The 27,876-nt window shown below is 40.9% G+C and overlaps 1 protein-coding gene across 2 annotated transcripts; it reads left to right on the top strand.

The window, feature by feature from the left end:
* The first annotated feature begins 35 nt into the window (after positions 1 to 35).
* LOC140487059 (putative beta-lactamase-like 1) lies at positions 36 to 26,610 on the top strand. Of its 2 annotated transcripts, none has more exons than XM_072586495.1 (7): positions 36 to 148; positions 6,958 to 7,098; positions 9,589 to 9,698; positions 12,353 to 12,510; positions 14,953 to 15,200; positions 18,529 to 18,634; positions 22,988 to 26,610. In XM_072586495.1, the coding sequence occupies exons 2-7, from the start codon at positions 6,993 to 6,995 to the stop codon at positions 23,958 to 23,960; spliced, it is 1,701 nt and encodes a 566-aa protein (XP_072442596.1). In that variant the 5' UTR covers positions 36 to 148; positions 6,958 to 6,992; the 3' UTR covers positions 23,961 to 26,610. The 2 variants fall into 2 exon arrangements, with proteins under 2 accessions (XP_072442596.1, XP_072442595.1); XM_072586494.1 differs by having other exon boundaries at positions 6,955 to 7,098.
* The last annotated feature ends 1,266 nt before the right edge of the window (positions 26,611 to 27,876 follow it).

The following is a 27,876-nucleotide window of genomic DNA, read 5'->3' as shown; positions in this document are numbered from 1 at the left end:
AACAGTGGGTTGATAATTCACCACGATCTGAAACTGCCAGAGTCAATGCACTTACAACCTTTCATTACAAATATCCTGTGGTATAAATCTCAATTCAACGACATTTTATTGGAGATAACTTCGTCTTGTCACCAAGTAACACACAACGGTGAGTGAGTTCCTGTCAGTAGAAACAGGGAGGAATTGGTAAAAATAAACGTTTTTTTTTCTTCGTGCGTTAATACTTTTAAAATGCAGCAGTTTGACATATTGGAAACTCATTGTTTGAATCTGAGAATAAAGGATGTGGTAAGCATTGATAAGAAATGTAGTTTAATGTGATTACATTGAATTATACAACTACAAAATCACAACAAATGGCTGATGAATGTGCATGCTTTTAAGCTTTTCTTTTAGAGCTAGGCATAAAATATTCACATAATTCAATAATCCAAAGCATAGCTTGCTCTGTTCTCCAGTAGAGTATCAGCTGCTGTACAGTCAGAGTGGAGGGGAGAAATAAAGCTGACACGTTTTGCAACATGTGTAAGCCACCAGTCCTCTACATGAGCCATATGTTAGCAGATTTGAGTGGATGCTTGATTTTTTATCCAGTTTATACAATAGGTTTATTTACAGTCCTAATATTTATAATACATTTTGAGCACCTCTTTTACCTCATCTTGCTTTTATTCGATGACCTGTACTTTGTACCTTTGTCGTCCTTCTTAGCTTATTAGTATTAAAGTGAGATGAAAGGAATGGTATTACCATTAATGTTGTATCTGACTAACACAAGTAGTTGGAAACTTAATGCTGAATTTTGGTCTTGTACAGGGCAAAGTTTGATGGAATCTGTTCTTAGCACTCAGTAAGGACTGTTCATCTGAAGTTAAGTGAATATAGGATTGTCAGACATATTGATACAGAGAGGGCCGCAACATTCATTCACAGTTTGAAGCATCTAAGCCAGATGATTTTTTTTTAAGCAAAACTGGGACTCTGCACCTTTATGCCTCTCTAAACATACTGACTGAATCACATATGTTTAAGGTGATGAGGAGGAGAAAGATGGTGCTTAATCAGACAATTTATTCCAATGAAATAGGTTAAGAAGGATCAAGGGTCACAACCTCAGGTCAGTTAAGACCAGAACTAAGTTAGAAGTAATGGGTAGATCTCTTCCCAGAGAACAGCGGACCTTTGGAACAAATTATTAGGTATGTGGTGCCAGTATCTTTGTGGAATCCCTTTAAGCAAGAGCTGAGCCTGTTCCTGGTTGGGACAGAGGTCATCTTGGACCAAAAGTAGGTATGGCATGACATTAATCAGTGCTAGAGTAATCCCCTGGACTAACTTCCATTTCTTTCAAGGGTGCTGTGTATCATCGAGCATTCTGTATAGTCTTAGTGGGGTGAAGAGCTTCACATTCTGATAGACAATCATTGCAGTTTTGTCTGCTGTTAGTGCAGAAAATACACACTCATGGTGTTTGTTGAGGAAAATAAAAGCTCATGGTTTGGGGATAACATTGGCAAGGACTGAAGATTGGCTGGCTAACAGGTCAAAGAAAGTAGGCATTTTTCAAGTTTGCAAGCTGTAGCAAGTGGTGTGGCATTGGATCAGTGCTGGGGACTCATTTGTAAATGATTTGGAGGAAAGGATCAAAGATATGTTTGCAAAATTTGTTGATGATTCAAAGATAGGAAAGTGAGTTATGAAAGGGACGAATGCAGGTTACAAAGTTATATGGATAGTTTAAGTGACTGGACAAAGATCTGGCAAATTAAGTCAAAAGTAGGGAAATGTGCAATGGACCATTTTGGCAGAAAGAATTTTTTAAAAATCTAAATAGTGCGAGCTTTCAATATTCTGCAGAGGAATCTGGGAATCCTGTTGCATGAATTGCAAACAGTTAGTACGCAGGTTCAGTATTTAGGAAAGATAATAGAATATTATTGTTTATTGTGAGAGGGATGGAGTACAAAATTAGGAAGGTTATGCTTCAGCTATACAGGTCACTGGTGCAACAGTATTTGGAGTTCTGTGCACAATATTGGTCTTCTTATGAAGAAAGATGTCAATGCATTGAAAGTAGTTTGGAAACGCTTTGCTAGACTGATATCTGGAATGGTGGGCTGATTTCTGAGGAAAGATTGGACAGGCTAGGCCTGTACGCACTGGAGTTTAGAAGAGCAAAAGAGGACTTGATTGAAACATAGAAGATCCTGAGACATTTTGACAGAATAGGTGTGGAGAGGATGTTACTTCTTGTGGGATAGTCGAGAACTAGGGGTCACTGTTTAAGACAGGAAAATCTAACATCCCACCAGAGGAACATGAGTTTTTATAATCCTTCCCCTCAATTGAAACAGAGTCCTGGAATATTAATCCTGCAGTCAATATCACAAAAACCGATTCTAGAATCCCAACAGTGTGGAAGCAGGCCATTTGGTCCATCAAGTCTTCACCAACTTCCTGAAGAGTATCCACCCAGACCCACCCCTACCCCAATTGCCCTGCTTTTCTATTGGCTAATCCACTCAATTTACACATTCCTGGAGACTATGGGCAATTTAGCACAGCCATTCCACCTAACCTGCACATCTTTAGACTGTGTTGAGGAAACCCGTACAGACACTGGGAGAATGTGCAAACTTCACCCAAGGATGGACTCAAACCCAGGTCCCTGGAGCTGTGAGGCTACAGCGCCACCCATTGAGCCACCGTATCTCATAATAGAAATACGGTAACAGAAAATAGCAACAGGTGCTAGCCATTTGACCCCTTCAAGTCTGCTCTGACATTCAACATGATTATGGCTGATCCTCTACTGCAGTGCCATACTCCTCCCTCTTCCCATATTCCTTGACACTTTTTTAGATTTGAGAAATCCAAATATTTCTTTCTTAAATAATTTGATATTTCCTGTACTGCCTTCTCTGGTTTGCTACCCACTAAGTGAAGGCATTTCTCCTCCGCATAGATTGAAATTGCACACTACACACAGACTCATAAAGTCATACAGCACTGAAACAGGCCACACATCCTGAGAATATGAGCCCTTGTCTGGGAATTGCCCTGGAAAGGGGAAACATCATTCCTGCATTCAGTATGTCTATCCTGATGAGAATTTTAAGTTAATGTAAAATCCCTCTCATTCTTCTAAGCTCCAGTGAACATAGGCCTAGTCAATCCAATCTCTCCTCATGTGACCGACCTGCAATCCCAAGAATTGATCTGTTGAGCCTTTAGTGCACTCACCATTTATCAACTCCTTTTCATCCTGAAGAAAAGTCATACAGAGCATGAAATGTTAATTGTGTTCCTCTCTCCACAGATGCTATCAAATTTGCTGAGTTTCTCCAGCATTTTCTGTCTTTACAGGTCATTCTGCTTTAACGTATGCTTCATTAATTCAAATTCACTATAACAAGATTGATGAATTGAAGACACTTTTTATAGCGTGACTTTTTAAAGCACGTCATAGAGTCATAGAGATGTACAGCATGGAAACAGACCCTTCGTTCCAACCCAACCCAATCTAGTCCCACCTGCCAGCATCCGGCCCATATCCCTCCAAACCCTTCCTATTCATATACCCATCCAAATGCCTTTTAAATGTTGCAATTGAACCAGCCTCCACCACATCCTCTGGCAGCTCATTCCATACACGTACCACCCTCTGCGTAAAAAAGTTGCCCCTTGGGTCTCTTTTATATCTTTCCCCTCTCGCCCTAAACCTATGCCCTCTAGTTCTGGATTCCCCAACCCCAGGGAAAAGACTTTGTCTATTTATCCTATCCATGCCTCTCATAATTTTAAAAATATCTATAAGGTCACCCCTCGGCCTCCGATGCTCCAGGGAAAACAGCCCCAGCCTGTTCAGCCACTCCCTATAACTCAAATCCTCCAATCCTGGCAACATCCTTGTAAATCTTTTCTGAACACTTTCAAGTTTCACAACATCTTTTGGATAGGAAGGAGACCAGAATTGCATGCAATGTTCCAACAGTGGCCTAACCAATGTCCTGTACAGCCGCAACATAGCCTCCCAACTCTTGTACTCAATACAGTTTTAATACAGTTCCGGCCCCATTCATTTAAATGGTGCTGCTATTGCATGATTTTCTTATAACTGGGTTATACCATGTTATCGCAGAATCCTCAGTATTTTCCAGGATCCTACCATTTATAGAGTAATCCTCCCAAGTGTATCACTGCATTTTTCTGGGTTGGATTCCACTTGTGACTACTAGGTCTGGTTGACCCAAACACTGTTGATAGCCTGCAGGTTACGGCTATTCTACTTGCTATTTGCTGCCCTACAATTTTTATGCCACCATGAACATCTTGATCATATTCCCTACATTTAAGTCCAAATCATTAATGTATGCAACAAACAGCAATGACCACAGCACCAAACTGTGACATCCCACTGGAAAGAGACAGTACTCCACTACTATATTGACTTCCAGCCTCAAAACCCTTTCGAAGATCCACACAGACCACATCAAATACATCAGTCACATTGACTCTTAGTGCTTTAAAATAAAACAATTTATTAAATATGACCTTTGCTTGACAAATTCATGCTGACTATTCCTAATTAATCAGTGTCTCTCCAAGTACAGATGTATTCTGTCCCTAAGAATTCTATCTAATAACTTCCCCGCCACTGAGGTTGGACTGACTAGTCTGTAATTTCTTGGTCTAATCCTAATTCCTTTGTTAATAATAGAGCAATGTTAACAGAAGCCTGGTATCTGACCTGTAGCCAGAAGGGATTTGAAAATAATTCCGTGTCTGCGTGGGTTTCCTCCGGGTGCTCTGGTTTCCTCCCACAGTCCAAAATTGTGCAGGTTAGGTGAATTGGCCATGCTAAATTGCCCATAGTATAGGTGAAAGGGTAAATGTAGGGGAATGGGTCTGGGTGGATTGTGCTTCGGTGGGTAGGTGTGGACTTGTTGGGCCGAAGGGCCTGTTTCCACACTAAGTAATCTAATCTTAACTGTTTTTGTATGTCAGGTTTCCAGCATCCTCAGTATTTTGCTTTTACCATTTAAATAATAATCTGCTATTCTGCTTTTCCTCTTGAAGTGGACAACTTCACACTTCATCTAAACTAGTTACATCCCTTTCGAGCTTCAGCAGGTGTGTCATACATGATTTCCCTGTCAAATCCATGCTGACTTTATGTAATCCAATTGGTATTTTCCTAGTACACTGTTATCACATGCTTTACAATTGATTGCAGCATTTTCACAACTACTGAGATTAAGCTAGCCTGAAGAAGGGCTCATGCCCGAAACGTCGATTCTCCTGCTCCTTGGATGCTGCCTGACTTGCTGCGCTTTTCCAGCAACACATTTTCAGCTCTGATCTCCAGCATCTGCAGTCCTCACTTTCTCCTTTATATTTGCTACACTCCAGTCCGCCTTCAACTGTTCCAGGATATACAGAACTTTGGAAGTTGACAACCAATGCCTCCATTGTTTCCATAGCTTCCTCTTTTAATGCCTTGAGGTGTAGATTATCAGATATTGGGGATTTATTACATTTCAATCTCAATTGTTTCTCCAGCATCATTTTTTCACCAGTACTGATCTCTTTCAATTCATCCTTTCCGAAAATCACTTCCTTCCCAAGCATTTCTGGAAAATTATTTGTATTTTCTGTAAAGCCAGAACAAATATTGTTGTTTAATTACTGTGCCACTCCATGTTTGTTATCATCAATTCCTTTGTTTCAGATTGTAAGGAGGCTACATTTGTATTCACTAATCTTTTTTCTTCTTTTTGCATATGTATAGAAGTTCTTACAATCCACTTTTATGTTCCTCGCAATTCGTGGTCATACACTATTCCTTCCATCTTAATAAACCTCTTGGCTCTCTTTGTTGAAATCTAAACTGCTCCCACTCCTCAGACTCACTGCTTTTTTCTCATAACTTTATATGGCTCCTGAAATGTGTAAGGTGAAGAACTTTGAGTGAGTGCATTAACAGGGTAATGGAGTACACATTGAATGGTAGGACCCTAGAACATGCAGAGGATTGTAGGCACCCTGGTGTACATGTTCATAGATCCTTGAATGTAGAAGAAAAAAAGACAAGATAGTTAATAAGGCATATGGGATACTTGCCTTTATTAGTCAAAGCATTAAATATAAGAATGAAGACGTTATAATGGAGTTATATAAAACATTAGTTAGGCCATACCTGGAGTACTGTGTGCAGTTTGCAGTTCTGACTGCCACATCATTGGAAAGATGTGATTGTATTAAAGAGGGTGCAAATGAAATTCACCAGAATGCTGCCTGGGCTGGAGTGATTCAGCCTTGAAAAGAAAGTAGAGGCTGGGGTTATTTTCCACAGAACAGAGAAAGTTCCTGGGGGGAATATGATTGAAGTGTATGAAGTTCTGAAGGGTGTAGATAAGGTGAGTTTTTTTTTCCTTTTGTAGAGGAGGCAATAATCAGGGTGCATAATTTAAAGGGAATTTCAGGACGAGCTTTTTCACCCAGAGGATCATGAATACTATACCTGAAACCCACTACCTGAAGGGATTGCCCTTATATTCACCACAGTGGGAAATGTTCCTTTCTTTTCAATTGCAGAAGGATTAGATGAACTGTGTGATGTACCAAATCTAAGTGAATATCCAACTTTAAAAGAGTCAGACATGACAACCTTTGTCAATCATTCACTGGTTCATCACATGTCAGCGGCTTATAACATACTGGCCCTTATGGATTCTGTTTCTCTGTTATCTCAGGCAGTCTCTGCACTTTGTTCTGTTTTAGCACTGACACCACAGACTGCTATGAACCTTTTATCTCAACAGTAGTAATTAATTCTACAAAGCAAGTACATTTCAGATTTGATAGGAATTTCTGTTAGAACCTAAACGGTGTGGTGATCAACAATTAAGGACATAATAGGACATGTTTATAATCTGTGCTTTTGTTTTGCAGCAGTCCAGTCCTGAACACTGTTGAAGAAGGTTATCACTATGGATCTGAAATGGCCACATCTTGGCATGGCTTTCTTTATAGTTGTCTCTATCACTATGACTTGCTGTTTTGTGTGGCAGTACAAACTTCCAAAGAAAGGCCTGAGTGAGTGAAAAGCTATTTTATAATGACTTGGAACTGAGGTTCATTGCTATCTTTAATGTATCTTAAAAAACTTCATAATCGTACCTTTCACACCCAAGATGGCTTTGTCACCTAGGAACTGTTGTTGTAATGTCAGTAACCAAGCTCCCACAAAGTAAACAAACACCTAATCCATTTTAGAACTGCAGACAATGTGTAAAGGGGTACAGTAGATGTAGCAAGGATGTTTCCCCTGGCTGTGGAATCTAGAACCAGAATACACAACCTTAGGAATAGAAAACAAACCATTTAGGAATAAGATAGGGACAAATTTCTTCCCTCAGAGGGTGGTGAATTTTTGGAATTCTCTACACCTGAGGGCTGTGAAAGCTCAGTCATTAGGAGTGTCTAACAAAGAGGTTAATAGATTTCTAATTACTAACGACATCAAGGGATTATAGATATAGCGCAGGAATGTAACATTGAGGAAGATGGTTAGCCATGATCGAGAATGCTCTGGTGAAGTTGATTGAGGATAAATATTTGCCAGAACACCAGGGAGAGCCTTCCTACACGTCTTTGAACTAGTGCTGTGAGGTCTTTTATGCTGCTGTGCAATGATTCCTGTAGAATTACACTGGAGACACTAAGGAGAAAGTACTGGGGAAACTGAAAAGTCTGAAGCTGGATAAATCACCCAGACCAGATAGAGTTCTAAAGGAGTTAGCTGAGGGGATTGTCGAGGCATTGCTAGTGATCATTTTAGGAAACACTGGAGTCAGGGAGGGTCCCAGAGGACTGGAAAATGGCTAATGTAACACCCCTGTTTAAGAAGGGAGGGAAGCAGAAGAGAGAAAACTAAGGCCAGTCAGCCTGACCTCAGTCGTTGTAAGATTTTAGAGTCCATTACAAAGGATGAGATTGGACGTGCCTGGGTAAAATAGGGTGGTGTCAGCACAGCTTCATCAAGGGGAGGTCATGTCTGACAAATCTGTTAGAATTCTTTGAGGAGGTAACGAGCAAGTTAGACAAAGGAGAGTCAGTTGGATGTGATCTATTTGGATTTCAAAAATGCCTTTGACAAGGTGCCACACTGGAGGCTGCTAAATAAGATAAAATCCCATGGTGTTAGTGGCAATGTACTGGCATGGAGAGAGGATTGACTGACTGGCAGAAGGCTAAGAGTTGGGATAAAAAGGGTCTTTTTCAGGAGGGCAGCCAGTAACTAGTGGACTCATCTGGGGATCAGTGTTGGGACCACATCTATTCACATTATACATCTGGACAAAGGAACTGAGGGCATTGTTGCTAATTTTATAGATGACACAAAGATAGGTGGAGGGACAGATAGTGTTGAGGAAGTGGGGAGCTGCAGAAGGACTTGGACAAGCTAGGAGAATGGGCAAAGAAGTGGCAGATAGAATACAATGCAGCAAAGTATGAGGCCATGCACGTTAGTAGGAAAATTAGAGGCATAGACTATTTTCTAATGGGCAACGGTTTCAGAAATCTGAAGCACAAAGGAACTTGGGAGTCCTGGTTCAGGATTCTCTAGTGGTTAACATGCAGGTTCATTTGGCATTTAGGAAGGCAAATGCAATGTTAGCATTCACTTCAAGAGGGCTAGGATGCATGAGCAGAGATGTACTGCTGAGACTCTACAAGGTTCTGCTTAGACCATATTTAGAATATTGTAAGCAGTTTTGGGTCCCATATCTCAGGAGGGTGTCCAGAGAAGGTTTACAAGAATGGTCCCAGGACTGAAGGGCTTGTCATATGGGGAGAGGTTGAGGACTCTGGGTCCATACTCGATGGAGTTAAGAAAATGAGGGTGGATCTGATTGAAATTTACAGAATACTGAAAGGCCTGGATTGAATGGACATGGAGAAGATGTTTCCACCAGTAGGAGAGACTAGGACCTAAGGGCACAGCTCAGAGTGAAAGGACAGCCCTCTAGAACTGAAATAAAGTGGAATTTCTTCAGCCAGAGGTTGGTTAATCTATGGAACTCATTGCTGCAGAGGGCATTGGAGGCCAATTCATTGAGTGTATTTAAGATGGAGATAGTTATATTTTTGATTGGTAAGGGGATCAAGGGCTGTGGGGAAGATGTAGGAAATTGGGTTGAGAAACATGTCAGCCATGATCAAATGGGCCTGTTTCTGCACCTACATTTTTGACCTTACAGAGTGTCAGTTTGGATTTGTGTTCTGGAATCACTGGAATGGGTCTGTGACTCTCCAACTTTCCAGCTCAAGTAAGAGTACTGTTAATGGGGCATCTGCTCACCAGCACAATGCCAACTGGGTATTATTTTGGGGTACCAATTTCCAACCTGCAGTTATCTCAGATGGAAGCCATAGGTAATCATTTGACATTTTCCCTGACCCCAGTTCCATCTGCTTCTCTTCCATTGTGGTATTATATTCAGCTCAGCTAACAATGTTTTCTCGGAATTTGAGTCTTCCAAATGAATCTTCCTCACTGTGCCACTTTCTCGTTTGTTTCAGATGAATTTACTTTGTCTAAAGAGCCAAAGCCTGTGCAAATGTGTCCCAGGCATCCCAAACCTGTGCCATTGGTGCATCCCATGCCAATTCTAAAAGAAGCTCTCAAAAAGGTTAGTGACTAAAATACTGAAGAGTCTCTTATTATACACTTTTGGAAAACACTAGAATTTGGAATAAGGTTCTGATCAAATTAGAATTTTACCCACCTTAGGGAGGGAGCATACGTATTGGCAGAATAACATGAAATTGAAGGGACTGGCAAAAAAAGCCAAAGTAAAAAAAAGTGAAAAAAGTATCATAATGTGACACAATAACATTTATCAGTGAAAAATTGGAAGTACATTTTTAATTAGATGGGGATTTCTTAAATGTTACAAGAGATTAATTACTTTTATTTTCAAAATTGCAAAAACTGACTTTTGAAACTACCGTTTTGGGAATAATCATTTTGTCAATTACTTTGATGTAGACACTGATTAGAATTATTGTAGTATAATGGGCACATTCTTTATTCTGCAAGTGACACTGTTAGGCAAGCAAGTTGTTTTTTTTTTAGAAGCTTCTATTTGTTTGAAGGATGTGGGCAGCACCAACATTTCTGGCATATCTGTAGTTCCTTCAGGGCACCAAGATTTGATGTAAAGCTGAAGGAAGTTAAATAGTTGGGCTTTTACAAAACTTTAGCAGCTTTCATTGTCATTTTTTTTTCTGGTGCTAACCCACAAATTACTGAAGTGTACTGAATGCAGTTTCATGATGGACCTGATGTTTTGTATTGTAGGGATTTAGAGAAACTAGCTGCAGAGACAATGGTTGCACTGGTAGTAATCTTTCAAGAATCCTTAGATTCTGGAAAGGTGCCAGAGGATTGGAAACCTGCCAATGTAATGCTCTTATTCAAAAAGGGAGAGAGACAAGAAATAGGTAACTATAGGCCAGTTAGCTTCACATTCATCATTGGGAAAATATAAAGGATGTTCCACCAGAGCATTTATGAAACACATGATATAACAATGCAGAATCAGTGTGGCTTAATGAAAGGGAATCATACCTGATCATTTTTATTGCAGTTCTTTGAACAGGTAACAAACAGCGTAGATAAATGGGAACCATCCGATGTAGTATGTTTGGATTTCATTTGGCCATTTGAAGAGGTATCACAGATAAAGTTACTTAACAGGATAAGAACCCATAGTATTAGAGACATTAGCATGGACAAAGCAGTGGCTAACTGATTGAAGACAAAGAGTTGCTACAAGGGAATATTTTGACAATGGTAACCTGTAAGTAATAAAGTGCCAATGGGATCAGTACTGGGGCCACAATTATTGACAGTATATATTAATAAACTGGATTAATGAAGTGAATGTACTGTTGCCAGGTTTGTAAATGACACAAAAATAGGCAGGAAGGTAATTGGAGAGGATGACAGAGAGAGTCTACAGAGGGGTAACAGGTTAAATGACTGTGCAAAAACTTGGCAGTTGGAAAATGTTGTGGGAAATGTGACATTAAACACTTGGCAGGAAGAAAAGAATAGCTGAATATTACTTAAATGGGGAAAGTTACAGTGCAGAGTAATTTGCTGTTCTAGTGCACGAATAACAAAATGTTTGCATTAGGTTCAGCTGTGTATTATATAGGTGGTTAGATCTGGCCATTACCTACCTCCAGAGTAAATCTCACGACTGTCCTTTGAGATGGCTGACCTGTGTTTCCAAAGAGAGTGATTCTAGAGACATCGTGTCATATAGCAGGACCATTTTGCCCGTCACAAAACAGGAGGACATGTTCTGCACCACTCATCACCTGCCTATTGACTTAATAACACACTTATATGTAAAGTTTACTTTCCCTTCATTTTTGACTGGTGGTTGTTCTCCTTAAGCCCCAGCCTTTGCTATATAGCCTCTGGCAAAGGCTCAGAAAGATCTCCAATCTAATGTAAAGCTCTATAAAGCCTGAAATGACATTTGGCTGCTACTTTAACCTCTACATAGGCAAATTCCAGATTGACACCCTGTAAGGGAGGTTAGTTGTTGGTGCAAAGAATCTAGACCAATTCTTCACATGACTCAAACTCTCAAATTGCAAGAAGTCTGAAAAATGTACTTTTCCTTGGCTCATATGTTTATGGGAGCACAAAGTAGGGCTGTTTGTGAATGATATGAAACTGTAATATTGCTGCTGTAATAGCCAAAGACATGAAGTTATGTGAATAGATTACAAGCAAGACATAAGATTTATTATGTAACCAGGGTAGGATATGGCAAGTGAATGTTAATCTGGATAATGCAGATAAAAGCAAATGTAAACATAATAAGAAAGGATCTTGATTTCAGTTAGTTTAATGGAACTTTGTGGTTGAGTTAACATCCAAATGTCTTTACTGGCAAAGACTGATAAATGCAAAGGGCTGGGGAAAATTCATAAATCGTCTCTTAAAACTATCTAGTCAATGGAAATCATGAAATGATCTGCTTAGAAAGCAATCAGAGAAAGGTGACCGGGAGGGCAGAAGACAGAGGGAAGATGTTTTTGAAATGGTAAAAGATAAATTTAGCAGACATCTTGCTTATAATATATTTTGATTTCAATGGAAATGAAACCAGATAAAGTGTGAAAACAAGCTGCCGATTCAAACAGGCACAAAGCCTCTATCTATCCCATTAACTCTCATTATATGTTCTTACGAAAACTATATTTGTCTTTGTCTTTGAAGATTAGAAGTGGAACTTAGACAGATAATGACTGTCCATTATAGGTTGACTTTGTGTTACGTCATCAAATACATACAAGGAGCCTGCCATCGATTTCAGCCATTGTAATATATAATGATACTGTGCTGTGGACTGGAAATTTTGGGAAAAGAAATGCAAGTGATGAGCTTTCACCTCCACCAAATGAATACACTGCTTACAGGTAACTTTATAAATCCTATCTGACATGTGAAATTGATCTTAGTTCCCACAGGAACTGCTTCAATCAATAATTCTATGTTGTTTGTCACTGTTACTATAACTGACATTTATTTGCAAGAGATTTTATTTCACAGATTGGTTTAGATGTCGGAGGCCCTTCAGCCCATTGCTCTCTCATATACTAACACAGCCATCTTCCTTTTTCAGTGAAAGTTGTGTCTTACATGAACTTTTTACTATGTTTAATCCTTCCTGACAATCCCTCACAGATTAATTCCTGTGTAAATGAAATACTTTTTGACATCAATGAAAAACCTAACATTTAGAATTCTGAAACTCTTACCCCACGGCCTTGGTGTATCGTATTGCCTACATTTATTTTCTCTATTTTGTTAAGTATGTAACTTGTGGTATTTTGGCCAGGACTCAAGTGTGACTCCTAATGTCCTCTTTATGCCATCTCTACTTGAAATTGGTCAACTATAATCCCATCAAGTCTCTATATTCCACTGAAAGTGATAACAAGCTGGAGCCTGTTGTCTCTGAGTGTGGTTGAAGTGGAGGTGATCAATGATTTCAGAAGGAAATTGGATGGGCACTTGAGGGAAATACAATTTCCAGACATTGGAGACAGGGAATGGGATTGACTAGATTGTTCTACTGAGAGCGAACATAGATTCAGTAGGCTGATTGACCTAATGACCACATTCCGCAATATGACATGGTAGAACTTTTTTTCTTTATTTTCATTTTCCTCTTTTCTTTTCCTGGCATCTATTGACAGGACTTGTTTTCCCTACCTGGTATATCTTCAGACTGTTATGCACCATGACTCACGCTGCAATATGCAATTCTATTCTCTGAGACTCTCAAATTGCCATTCACAGCACTTACTCCACAGAGGGCAGTGTCATTCTATCTCCTGCTTCTGATAAATGAAGGAGAACAGTCTGAAAATGTTGGCATCAATCACAATCATAATTCCAACAAGTCACAGTACGGTGCAAATTCAATATTACAGCTGCAAACAAAACCCCCAACTAAAGTTCACTGGAGAATTTTGCATTCGTTCGGAAGAAATAAAGACTTGCATCTGTAAAAGACTCATATTTCTCAAAGTTATCTTGAAACATTTCACAAGCAGTCAATAGTTTTATAGTGTTGTGACTGTTACTAAAGGAAACAACTTGCATTTATTTTCCATCACACTTTTCTGAGACATCCCCACAAAGTCAATGAAGTATGTTAGTGGTGCCCAGGATAACAAGGGAACTCCATGGTCATCTTTGAATCAGTATTTCTTTTTATGTCCATCTGAGAGGGAAGGTGGGAAATTAAGCCCCATTTGAGCACATAATGCACGCTGAGATTTCGGTGCTGCTGAGTTAATCTTTAGGTCAGATGTGAAGCCAAGGCTTTAGCTGCCTTCTCAGGTGAGTGGGCATGTATATGTTTGAAGGAGAGCAGGGGAATTCTTCTGGCCAACATTATTCCACAATCAACTACAAAGGATTGTCTTGTCATTGCTGTTTGTCAGAATTTGCTGTGTGCCACTTCCCAGAACTTTAAAAAGTATTTAATCCACTATCAGATGCTTTGGGACATCATGAGTAATGGAAATGACTATTTAAATGCAAGTTATTTTCTTTCTTTCATTTAAATGTGTTTGGCATATTATCTGATGGAACAAGTCCATAGTAGGAGTGGACTAGCACACGGAGACAAGTTTTTACATTGTTTTCTGTGAAACATTTGCAAAAGTTGGTGTGTTATCACTCTGTCTCCAACTGTAAGTGAATTTCACTTCAGTGGAGCTATTTTAAAATGAAACCAACTGCAACTTGTAAAGGAATTTCTGAATTGGCAGGAATTTGATGAAATTACTAGAATGAAAATGTGTAATGGAGCTAATAGTTCCTGTCAGGTATTTTTAAGGATCAAACTCTGCAAGTGATTTGAAAGGTTTACACATTCAGCAACTTAAAAGTGTGAAGCTGTTATTATGAATGAGCCCTATGTCATAACTTAAGTGCTTAGGCCCCAGCAATCGGATAGGGGACAGTCCAAATTAGAAGCAAATCTCATTTATTTCAAAAGAGAAAAGAAAATTTGTACTTCTTATGCACACTATTATAAAATTTGTACTAATGATGGGATTTGTTCATAATACCAATTACTGCATAAAACAAAAACAGAAATTGATGGAAGAGCTCAGCATCAGTGGAGAGAAATCAGAGCTAAAGTTTCGGATTGAGTGACCTTTCCCCAGAACACCATTCACTCGACTGAAACATTAACTCTGATTTTTCTCTACAGATGCTGAGTTCTTCAAGCAATTTCTATTTTTGTTTCTGATTTACAGCATCTGCAGTTTATTCCGTTTCTACTTAATGTGTGCTCGCAAAATGATTAGAAATCTCAAAACAAATTCTTCTTGTTTCAGGATCGCAAGCATTTCCAAGATCTTCCCAGCTATCATGCTGTATAAACTCTGGCAGGAAGGAAAAATTGCGTCTCTGGATGATCCACTAATAAAATATGTCCAAAACTTCACAGTTAAAAACCCATTGGGAAATTCAAAAGACTTGGAAAGTAAATATGAAGCAGATGGCCTGCTATTTCTTGAGCGACGGGAAGCTACTGCAAAAGTATCATCTGTGACATTGAAACGAATGGCCAGCCAGCTGTCAGGTGAGGGAGATGTTCTGCAAAATTAGCTGAACAAGATAATAGTTGTGCTGATGTAATAAATATTGTCTTGTTAAATTTGAAAAGTAGCTATTTTACATCAAAAAATAAAATTAGTATAGAATATGCCAAAGAACAAGCACACCTCAGCCAGTTATAAACTTATACGCATATTTGCACTTGTAAAGGATTTTACAAACCAGGACATTTATGTGAAATTCCCCATGACTAGATTAGATTCCCTACAGTGTGGAAACAGGCCCTTCAGCCCAACAAGTCCACACCGACCCTCTGAAGAGTAACCCACCCAGTCCCATTTCCCTCTGACTACCACAATGGGCAATTTAGCATGGCCAATTCACCTAACCCGCACATCTTTTGGACTGTGGGAGGAAACCTACACAGACACGGAGAGAATATGTAAACTCCACACAGACCAGTTGCCCAAGGCTGAAATCGAACCTGGGACCCTGATGCTATGAGGCAGCAGTGCTAACCACTGAGCCACATTGCCGCCCTTTTAGATTAGATTCCCTACAGTGTGGAAACAGGCCCTTCGGCCCAACCAGTTCACACCAACCTTCCGAAGAGTAATCCACCCAGGCCCATTTCCATCTGACCAATGCACTTAACACTATGGGAAATTTAGCATGGCCAGTTCACCTGACCTGCACATCTTTGTAACTGTGGGAGGAAACCGGAGCACCCAGAGCAAAACCAACACAGACAGTCACCTGAGGCTGGAATCAAACCTGGGACCCTGGTGCTGTGTGGCAGTAGTGCTAACCACTGAGCCACCGTGCTGCTGCTCAGGGACTCTTATCCTGTGAAATTTGCCATTCTCACTCAGTGAACGAAGTGTCTTAAAGAATTTAGATAGCATTGAGCAACATAAAGAATCATTCTCGGATAAGCTCACAAAACTGACATATTAAAACAGGAACAAATTGCTGGAAAACTCAGCAAGTCTGGCACCGTCTGTGGAGAGAACTCAGAGTTAGCGTCTCAGGTCTAGTGACCCTTCATCAGTTCTGATGCTGCTAGGACCTGCTGAGCTTTTTCGAGCAAGTTCTGGTTTTGTTTCTGATTTACAGTGACTGTAGTTTTTTTGGTTTAAATTAAAAACAGACTTCAGTAAAGGTGTATGGCAATCCCTAACACAGATGTAGTCCATGCAAGACAGTGAATAAGTCAAGTTAGTTTGGCCTTGTAATATTTAATGATGTAAGGAAATGTGCTTGACATTTAACTACTGTTGTGATCCCAGCTGCCAGCACGACTGGACAAGTTAGCTCCCAGAATGAAATCCAGCTGATGGTTTTTTTTTTAAACTTCACTTAATGTAGTGGTCAATCACTAAGCATAAGCACATCAGACTGTGGAAGTTTTTTTAAAAACAGAAGTTTTTTTATGGTGAGAGGAGCAAGATTTAAAAGGGACCTGTGAGACAACTTTTTCACGCAGACGGTGGTGTGTATATGGAACAAGCTGCCAGAGGAAGTGGTAGAGGCGAGTGCAGTTACAATATTCAAAGGACATTTGGACAGGTAGATGGATAGGAAAGGTTTAGAGGGATTTGGGCCAAATGCAAGCAAATGAAACTAATTTAGGAAACCTGGTCAGCATGGACAAGTTGGGCCAAAGGGTCTGTTTCCATGCTGTTTAACTCTACAACACTCTCAGAAATAGAAAACCTAAGCTAACTAAATATAAAGTACAGTTAGAAAGCTTTTAAAATACACACCAAAACCAAGTTTCAACCTATTTTCCAACACTCTCCAATACCATGCTAAAGAAATTGTCCCTCTATTTCAAGTCTTTAAATGCTACTTAACTGATTATGTTTGGTAACAAAACAGAAATTTCTCAAAAAGCTCAGTAAGTCTAGCAATACCTGTGAAGAGAAATCAGAGCCCAATGACCCTTCCTCAGTTCTGATTTCTCTTCACAGATACTGCCAGACCTGCTGAGCTTTTCCAGCACTTTCTGTTTTTGTTTCTGATTTATACATCATCCACAGTCCTTTCGATTTTGATGCTGTTCAGTTTTTGACCTGTGAACTATGAAGTCTCAGACCTGGATGCTGACTAGACTGAGAAATTAAAATTTCTCAACTTTTAATGGCACGCAGATTTCGAACCAAACATTCCTAATCTGGAAGATGCACATACTAAATATTTCGACTGAGATAGTTTATTCCCTTAACTGCTCTGGAAACCTCCCTTCTCGGAGAGAAACTGCATTTGCTTCTGACCAGATTTTGGTCTCTTTAGGACTGTCCAAAAGCACTTAATCTCTGGTTTATCTGAATCAAAAATCAGTCCTTGATTATTTTGAACTGGATACAAGCTAACCGCTTTCAATCTTTGTTCAACTTGTGTAAACCATGACAGTATATTTAAAAATTCATTAACCCTCCAGGAGTTCACAGTCACCTCTCTGACAAATGCTGGCATAGGTTACATATCAGAAGGACTGTCTGACCTAGTCTTTGACACAAATCCTTTCATAAAACTAACCAGCACCCCACTTTGAAATACAAACCGTAAGAGTGATATTTATATACATGTAAATCACACACCTTTCATCACAGTACCCTCTGAAATGGCTACTTATATGTACCATATTTTTACAAAAATAAATGTCTGTGGTTGTGCCTATATCACACCAAGTGCAGCAACTCAAGAAGATGGCTTCTCCTACCTTCTCAAGGACATTTAGGGATGGGCAACAAATGCTAACTTTGCCAGCAATGATCAGATCCCAGGAACACCCGCACGTTCCCTGTGATGTTCAGGCACACTCATCCTGGAATGTGTGCTGCCCTATGGGCTCAAATTTGCTATGTGCCCACTCATTGGACTAAGTATCTTAAAGGATTTAGGTAGTTTTACAAAACAAAAAATTATAAGGACGTGCACCATCCTGACTTGGAAATATATCATTGTTCCTTCAGTGCGGTTGGGACAAAGTCCTGCAATATTCCCCCTAACAGCATTGTGGGTCTATCTCCAACAAATGGGCTGCAGCAGTTCAAGAAGGCAGCTCACCACCACCTTCTCAAGGGCAACCAGGGACAGGCAATAAATGCTGGCTCGGCCAGTATCACCCACATCCGCTGAACAAAGCAGCATAAAAAATAAAAAAAAACTCAAGCTTGTTTTGTTATTGTAATTAGTTTCTGATCTTGTCACCTTTTCAAATCCTTTGAAGTCTTGATCATGCTTTAGTGGACCTAAAGGTTTTGATGGTATTCTGTTTGAGATCACTCCAAAGAGGTTGTTGGCTTTGGTTACAGAAATCTTTAAATCCTGTATGGAATAATTTACAGGGTTACCTAGACGACTCAGATCAACAAGCCTGCTCTGGGATGGAAACACTGAGATGGCACTGAATCTTCTACGGGACGATTTACTCATTGCGGATCCTGGTACAAGGTTTGAATTCAGCTTTTTTATGAAACTGAAAATCTTGTAAAGAAGTGTAGAGGAGGTGATGGCCTGGTGGTATTATCACCAGGTGGTATTTTTAATCTACAGACCCCAGGGGTTTGAATCCTGCCATGGAAGATGGTGGAATGTGAATTCAATTTTAAAAATTCTGGCTCGAATGATGACCATGAATCCATTGTTGGGAAAAACTGATATCGTTCACTAATGTACTGTAGGGAAGGAATTTGCGACCCTTACCTGGTCTGGCCTGCATGTGACTCCAGACCTACAGCAATACGGTTGACTCTTAACTGCCCTCTGGGCAATTAGGGATGGGCAACAAATGCTGGCACAGCCAATGATGCCCTCATTCTGTGAATGAATTTTTAAAAAATTGATGAACAATTAAAACTTATGGTTGTTTCTTGATTTCATTTTAAGAAACAAATCTCATGAACCATCCTTATATTGTTAAATATTCCAATTTTTCTTTAACCTGTGCAAATAGTTGATTAAGTCTTTCATGAAAGTAGCACAATATGTCAACCTGCTTTAAACTGTAGGATATATCTCACATCTCAATAGAATAGCAAGGGCCGTTTTAATCTGGTTTCCATCAAAAGCAACTGAAGGAAAACTGCCTGAAAGTATATTTGATTGGTACTTTACTGTCACTATAACTAATCTGCAAGTCTCCAGTGTGATTATGCTGACAAGCAAATTATCCAGTGAGTGTGAGGTAGAACGTGTGTTGTGGTTTTATAGTGAGAGTTGTATCTCAGACAGGAGTTATGGTGCACTAATGGATTAATGTTGCAACTAACTAACATCTGAGATAAATTGAGTGAAAACAGATGTACATTTGTCTGTAAAAATTTTCTACATTTGACTGGGAGTTACTGTGCACTGTTCAACATAATGTGCAAAGACTCAGCTTACTGTAATAGAGCAGCACCTGAGTAATGATGTGAGGTCAGCCTCACAGCTCAAGATCTTAACATTAACAGAAGGAAGTCAGGAACTGGAAGCAGAATTTAATGCGTTTGTTTACTTTGCAGGTCCAATTTTACAATGTAATTGTGGGGGTGTGAGTGCTAGACTTTACTACCAGAATGTGCATGTTTCCTAACTAGTGTTAGTTCACTGCTGAATCAGTAAGAAACTCTTAATCCAACTTCTTAAAGGTAGGAACAAAAATAGGAATTGCTGGAAAAGCTCAGCAGGTCTGGCAGCATTACTAAATCAGAATTAACGTTTTGGATCCAGTGACCCTGCCTCAGAATTTTGAGGAAAGGTCACTTGACCTGAAACGTTAACTCTGATTTCTCTCCACAGATGCTGCCAGACCTGCTGAGCTTTCCCAGCAATTTCTAATTTTGTTTCTGATTTATAGCATCTGCAGTTCTTTCGGATTTCTTAAAGGTAGGTTTTGGGATTGGATTTAGTTTAGCTAGCTTAGTTTTTGGGCTGTGAACACTGGTATTCCTGCACATAGCTCTGTCCTTCTCTTCCAGCGGGGCTACATTCACATTAATGCTGCATCTTACAGCATTACAATCCCCTCCCCCACTCACCAATTGTACTCTATGCTACTTTCTCCCCACTCCCACCCTCCTCTAGCTTATCTCTCCACGCTTCAGGCTCTCTGCCTTTATTCCTGATGAAGGGCTTTTGCCTGAAACGTCAATTTTACTGCTCCTCGGATGCTGCCTGAACTGCTGTGCTCTTCCAGCACCACTAATCCAGAATCTGGTTTCCAGCATCTGCAGTCATTGTTTTTACCAAACTATAGCCAGAGGCAGTTAAGAGCACTGAAGTGGTTGTATTAATTCATACTGTTCTGTAACCTGAACAAGGACAATCATTTCATCAGCGGTCCTTACCCGCAGTTATAAAGACTCTGTAGCCTTACAGTTGCAGTGAGATCCTATAACCCTGGGTGACTGTACTTGGAATCACTCTCATACCTTCCAAATAATTTTGCAAGACCTAATGTCCAGTTGTCATTGTGTTTATGTTGAAAGGACGTTCCACCATTACCTTTATTGCTAATGCATCGCCTGTTCACAATCTCCACTTAAAATGTTTCTTTATCTCTGGGTAAATTTCTCAGAGTCAATGATTGCCAGTGAGACTGTGAATGATAAACTGGATGATAGTGTAGCGATGTATCCAGAAATTGAGTGAAGTTCCAGTGCTTTTCATTCATGTTCATCTCTTTTTGTTTCACTGATTTTTGCTGCCTTGCTTCTTGAATGCAAGTTCAAGAGAATGGATTAGAATGTCTGCCGACAAAGTAGAAAAATGTTGTTCACAGCAAAATGGATAACTAAGAAGTCTGTCTCTGCTCCCAATATCGAGCAGGTAAAAGAGGAAGCAAGTACAGGACCCAGGGCCTGTCACTCCTCTAGCAGCCACAGTGTGGACTGAGGAGCAAAGGGCTTTCTTCCTCGTGTGGTATCTAGAACCCCCACCTTCTTAACTCTGACCCAAGCCCAACTTTACTGCAGAATTATTGACAATTAGCTCCTGAAATAAGAACGTAGACAGTGTGGAATGCATGTGAGTGAGCCAAAATCCTATTCAATGTAATCAACATTGAAATTGAAGGGGATGATAGGCAGTGAAAGGAACAATGTAGACAGAGAGGGAGCTTTCATAGAGATGGCTGAGTGAAGGTGCTACTCAAATCACCCATAATAGATGGCTGGTGTGTTAGTCATCCCTTTAAGGTAGTGAATGAACAATTTGGTGTTAAAGGAGAGTGTGTTCAATGTCAGGCAGATTGGCTTTGTTGAGTACTTCATTGTTTGTATGTAGTCCTGTCATCTGACATTCATAAAAGAGACAGTGTTGACAGAGCTGCCCCAGCAGTATCATTTGTTTTCTGTACAGAACCTGTGATTCTGAACATAGAACAGAGTGAGGATGACAATCGCTCTGTGTACTTGAATTTTGGGAGAGAAGCACAGTGAATGATCACTAGACGCATTCTGTGAGGCAGCAAAGGTGCTGGTGGCCTTGGAAATTCAATGGCCTTCACTGACAATGGCATTGTTTATGATAATGTTACCTCGATAACCCTCAACTATTCTGCTGCATTGAGGTTGCTACTGTTAACGCTAATTACCTCAGGGTCATGGTGGATACAGAATTCTATCATCTTTAGGATAATAACAATAACAAACCTGAAGTATTTTCTGTGTCAGGGAAGCAGTCTGCACTGTCTCTTCCATGCTTGCCAGAAGCGTTCCCCATCAGTGTCTTGAGCATAAGGAGTGACATAGAGTCATAGAATCCCCACAGTGTGGAAGCAGGTCATTTTGGCCCATCACGTCCACACCGACCCTCCTCTGCTACTCTCTGTTTTGATCCTGGTCATGCTGCTTCTACAGCCATTGATCTGTTGGTACTTTCTCTCCCTACTCCCCTCTCTTTGGGGCCATTGTTGTGCCTTTGTAGTACCCAGCAATATTTAAATTATTTGACTTTGGTATTTTCTTGTTTCTAGCTGTGAGTTAGTCAGTGGCTAAATGCCCCATTCTACTACATTTTTAGCAGAGGATTGGAGACCCATTGGAGACTCATTCATTTATTACTGATGAATGAATATTATTGGAATGGTGGCTCACTGGTTAGCACTGTTGCCTCACAGCACCAGGTTCCCAGGTTCAATTCCAGCCTTGAGCGACTGTCTGTGTGGAGTTTGCATATTCTCCCCGTGTCTGCGTGGGTTTCCTTTGGGTGCTCTGGTTTCCTCCCACAGTCCAAAGATTTGCAGGTTAGGTGAATTGGCCATGCTAAATTGCCCATAGTGTTATGTGCGTTAGTCAGAGGGTTACTCTTCGGAGGGTCAGTGTGGACTGGTTGGGCCGAAGGGCTTGTTTCCAAACAGTAGGGAATCTAATCTAAACTTAAGAAAATTAGGGAGATCTAGTGGTCAGATGATCAACCACAAATGTACATGAGCAACTCCCATTCTAAATGTGAATTTAGAATTTTAGGATGACTAAAATGGCACTTGAACCTCGCATCAGGAAGTGTGGGCAGCTATTGAAGGTAAATAGATGCTGCATAACACCATAAGATATGGGGCCAGAAGTAGGGATTCAGCCTGTTGAGTCTGTACTACCATTCATTGAGATCAAAGTTGAGCTGATCATCCTCAATTCCATTTTTCTGACTTCCTCCCATAACCCTTGATTCCTTTCCAGATTATAAATCTACCTCAGCCTTGAGATAAAAATAACCAAAAATATTGGTTTTATTTAATGTGTTTATTGATGGAAGGAATGTGCGAAAGCAATCGCAAGAAGTGTTATAACAAGTGACTGACAATTACTGTTCTGTCTTTCTTAGATGTCATTACAGTAATTTGGCATTTTCCCTCCTGGCTCACATTCTAGCCAATAAGGTTGCTAGATCAGAGTATCAACGCTGGATTACTGAGAATATTTTAACTAAACTAGGGATGGAGCACACTGGATTTGAGTTTACACACTCAGTCCGTTCGAAGCTAGCCGTTGGTGTTTACAGCAATGGCCAACCAGCACAGCTATATGACCTTGGTTGGTATAGACCCTCTGGCCAAATGTACTCCACGGCTGCGGACCTGGCTAAACTAGCAATGGTGCTTTTGGGAACTGTCCACAGAAATCTGCTTGAGCCCGACGCCATAAAAATGATGCTCACTCCAGTCTTCAGATGTTCTGAGGATTACTTTGCCAGCAAAACAGGAACGCCGTGGGAAATCGATGAACTGTTTGGATACGACCTCATTAAAAAAGAGGGTGATTTGGATGGTTACTCAGCCACATTCTCCCTGATTCCAAAACTCAAATTAGGATTTGTTATTTTGATGTCAGGTTCCCGGCCTCAAGAGAAGGACTTGACTATGAGGGTTTATGAACATTTAATACCTGCAATGGAGTCCGCATTTCGACAAAGCAAAAGAGTTCTTTCTTCACCTCCCGACTCTAAGCCTTATGTTGGTTACTACACATTTGCAAACTTGACCTTTTATGAGATTAAGAAGGAGAAGGGTGGAGTATTAGTGATGCAGCAGTTTGGCCCTCATATTGAAAGCTTGATACCTGAGAGATATCGAACAATCAAACTCTGTTATTTAGAAGAGAGGGTATTTCAAATTGTATTTGAAAAGGAATACCCTTGTGTCTTGAAATTTAGCACAGCTTCAGTGTCACTTGAGGCACAAGATGGGCAGCTGTTTAATTTCTTTCCATTCAACAGGAAAGGCCTATCTCCTGGTTTTGATGCTCCAGGTCTTAATACATATAATATCCTCCGCATCAGTCAGAAACCAAGATTTTAAGAATTGACAACAGACTGCAGCTAATTTAGGAACATTTGAAAAGCCACTTATTAGAGATTGAATAATATGAGAAGTTCTGGAACCAAGGGAGAGGACCGTTTGGTCAATCCAACCTTCTCAAAGCAGAGACTGTTTATGATGACTCTGTCATGACGTACCACCATCTACTGATCCACAACATAACAGAACACACTGGCTGGGAATTTCCTGGGAATTGTTGCTGTTCCAGCACCAAATCTTCATTAGGATCATGGTAGGAGTGTGCAAACAACATGCTGAGGAAATTCCCAGTCAGCGTTTCTTCTGTTTCTGAGGTGATGTATATTGGTCAGTCACGTAGACTTCCATAGAAAGAGTTCCCTGCTTGGGGCTATTAATCTGGTTCAGTTAAGGAGCTCTGGCTGACAGTGTCAGACATCCTATTCACTCTGAGAGCTGGCTATGAGGGAGTTGGAACTGTCAAGGACTCTCCATGAGTAAATAAAGGGTGACTTGGTGACAGGATACCTGCTTGTGTGGAGTTATTTCAGTGGTGACAAGAGAAAAGCACATGCTGAAAGAAATTTGCTCACAACAGTTGTCTTTGAGTTGGGGTAAGCCTTTCTGACATCATGCTGTTATTTGGGAAGCTTGACTCATTCAATGCTGCTGTCACAGACTGGGCCCAGTCTGTGAAAAGAATGCATTTTTTTTTCGGGCAAATGACGTTGGGTCAGATGAAAAGCAACGAGTAATTCTCCTGACAGCTTGTGAACCACAGCTTTTTTGGTTATTAGGAGCCTAACTGTCTCTGAGGAACCAGATGCTGAAACCTTTCAAGAGTTGACGGATTTAGTTACGGAATCTTACAACCCCAATCCTTCTCTAATTCTGAGATGTTATCAGTTTTACTCAGCAATTCAAGATCCAGGGGGACCTGTATCAGGATTTTTAACTTGGTTAAGACAACTGGCAGAGGCATGTGACCTTGGCTTAACCCCTAACGAGATGCTGAGAGACCGTTTAGTATGTGGGATTAATGATGTAACCATGCAAAAGCGCTTACCAGCTGGACCTCAAACAGGCACTGCAACTGGCTTTATTATTGGAAAATGTGGCAAGTGGAGCATATAAATTGCAGATTATTCTGATGGAAGGGAACACACTCACCAGTCCAACTGAGCTTGTGAAGCACTGCTTGAGTGAAGACAATTGCATAGTCTCATTCAGGACATATCCTGAGCAGTGGGATTCTAGGTCAGGCCACAACAAAACCCCAAAATAAAGCCAAGCCTCGGCCAAATGGTTAAAATGTTCTTCAGGATGCAGGCTGGCAAGCCATTGGAGTTGCTGCTGGTATGTGGACCCAAGACAGCAAAATAGTTCCACTAGGCCTGAAGGAGTAAGAGAGCTCATAGGCTGGTATCCAGGAGAGTGCACACCCTGGAAAGCCCACCGATATCTGGCTTGGAACAGTTAAATTGCTTTGCAACATCTAAATCAGGTAGTCTAGGGCCTATCAAAGGAGGCAAGGCCAACTTGCATACTGACCAGGCAGCAATTCCATGATTCCACAGGCCTGCCCAGTGCCATTTCTCTTCAGGGCAAGAATAGAGGCAGAAATCAGAAGGCTGGAAAGCAAAGTTTACAGAATGGGCAGCACCGGTTGTACCAATTGTGAAGCCCAATGTGTCGGTTCATTTCTGTTTGCCTTTTTAAACAAATGGTAATCTGCTTTTCATGGCTGGGAAGGGTTTTGTCCTTCATGAAGCTGGACATGAGACATGTATACTTCGAATTGTGGTTAGATAAGGATTTCCAGAAGTAATTACAATTAATATCCGTAAGGGTTTGTACCAATATACGAGACTGGCATTTGGGGTAGCATCAAGCTGTGTAATCTTTCAGCAGATGATGGAAATCATTTTACAAGGTCTATCCCAGGACGCCATTTATCTAGACGTCATGTTAATTACAGGGAAGACCAATACAGAGCACTAAGAGAACTTGGACATAGTTCTCAGATGTTTCTCCCAGATGGGCATATGCCTTAAATGGGACAAATGTGTGTTCCAGGCACCCCAAGTGACCCACTTTGGCTACAGAGTTGACAAGACTGGGTTACACCCATTAAAAGATAGTGTGTGCAGTCAAAGGTGCCACATCAATACTGGAACTTGGGTCTTTCCTTAGGCTAGTGAATTATTCTAGAAAGTTCTTTTTTAACCTGGCCTCCATCCTGACACCTTTGCATCAACTCTTAAAAAAACGAGTCAGTCTTGGAAATAGTCATATAGCTAAGCCATAGCTTTCAGGGAAGTTAAGAAACAGCTATCACTCTCTAAGGTGCCAGCACACTACGGTCACAAGTGAGATCTGGTACTGACATGTAATGCCTCCCCATATGGCTCGGGGTAATATGAGCTCATAGGTGGCACAATGGAGAGGAACGCCCAATAGCGTATGCATCCAGGGCTTTGGCTAATGCAGAGTGTAAATACACCCAGGAGAAGGTGAGGACTGCAGATGCTGGAGATCAGAGCTGAAAAATGTGTTGCTGGAAAAGCGCAGCAGGTCAGGCAGCATCCAAGGAGCAGGAGAATTGACGTTTCGGGCATAAGCCCTTCTTCAGGAATGAGGAGGGTGTGCCAAGCAGGCTAAGATAAAAGGTAGGGAGGAGGGACTTGGGGGAGGGGCATTGGGAATGCGATAGGTGGGAGGAGGTTAAGGTGAGGGTGATAGGCCGGAGAGGGGGTGGGGGCGGAGAGATTGGGAAGAAGGTTGCAGGTCAAGAAGGCAGTGCTGACTCCGAGGGTTGGGACTGAGATGAGATGGGGGGAGGGGAAATGAGGAAGCTGGAGAAATCTGCATTCATCCCTTGTGGTTGGAAGGTTCCTAGGCAGAAGATGAGGTGCTCTTCCTCCAGGTGCCCATGGCTTCAGGCCAAATTCAGCGGCGCAAGTTGGAACACTGTCTGGGAGGCCAAGTAGTAAATGTGGACACATTGAGCCACCCCCCCCCACTGGCAGGTACACCACAGCTGACAATATCAGACTTTGGACACAGAAAGATCCAAAACTGAAACAGCTCATGGTGATGGGAGAATCTACCAGGCTCATCTAGGGGTTTCTAAAGTAAGATGCTGGCGCGATGTTATGTCTGGTGGCCAAGATTGGATGTAGACATAGCTCTGTTCTAGGAGCAGTGCCCATACTGACAAGGGCAAAAATTACCGCCTACTGAATTCATGGGAATGGCCAGGTAAACCTTGGACTCAGTTACACATTGATTGCGTAGGTCCGCTCATGGGCTCATTGTTCTTAATCATTATGGACACCCACTCAAAGTGACTAGATGAACGTAGAGTTCATTCGTCAAACACTGGGATGGCAAGTGAAAAACTGTGGGCATCTTTTGCGATACATGGTCTCTCTTAAGTGTTACTCACAAATATTGGGCCATTGTTTGCCGGCAGAGAATTTCATAAAGTAAAATGGTATTCAACATATAAAGACGGATCCAATGGTCTGGCAGGTAGCGCAGTCCAAACTTTGAAGGTAGACTTAAAGAAACAGCCTACAGCTTCACTAGATACCAAACTGTCTCAGTTCCTATTTGATTATGGGACCACTCCTCATGTAACTACAGGAATAGCTCCAGTAGTGTTGCTAATGGGGAGAAAACTCACACCAAGTTAAATCTGATCTTCCCGGACCTGGGAGGGGGAGGGTGAAATGGCATCTGGAACACTAATGCTGGACACAAGACTCAGATAAGTGAAAGAGACAGTTAACTTCAGGGGTTGATGTTTGGTGTAAGAACCACTGGAATGACCCTTTGAGGCAAGAGGGAAGGTCCACACAAGGTCAGATTCAGTGAGGTATAACATCTGGGTAGGGGTGAGTGTCCTGAATAGCACGTGGACCGTACAATGGCT

Source organism: Chiloscyllium punctatum, chromosome 16, assembly GCF_047496795.1.
Source record: "Chiloscyllium punctatum isolate Juve2018m chromosome 16, sChiPun1.3, whole genome shotgun sequence".
NCBI classification, from domain to species: domain Eukaryota; kingdom Metazoa; phylum Chordata; class Chondrichthyes; order Orectolobiformes; family Hemiscylliidae; genus Chiloscyllium; species Chiloscyllium punctatum.
Note: the sequence above shows the minus strand (reverse complement) of the source record. Positions and strands in the feature narration are given on the sequence as shown.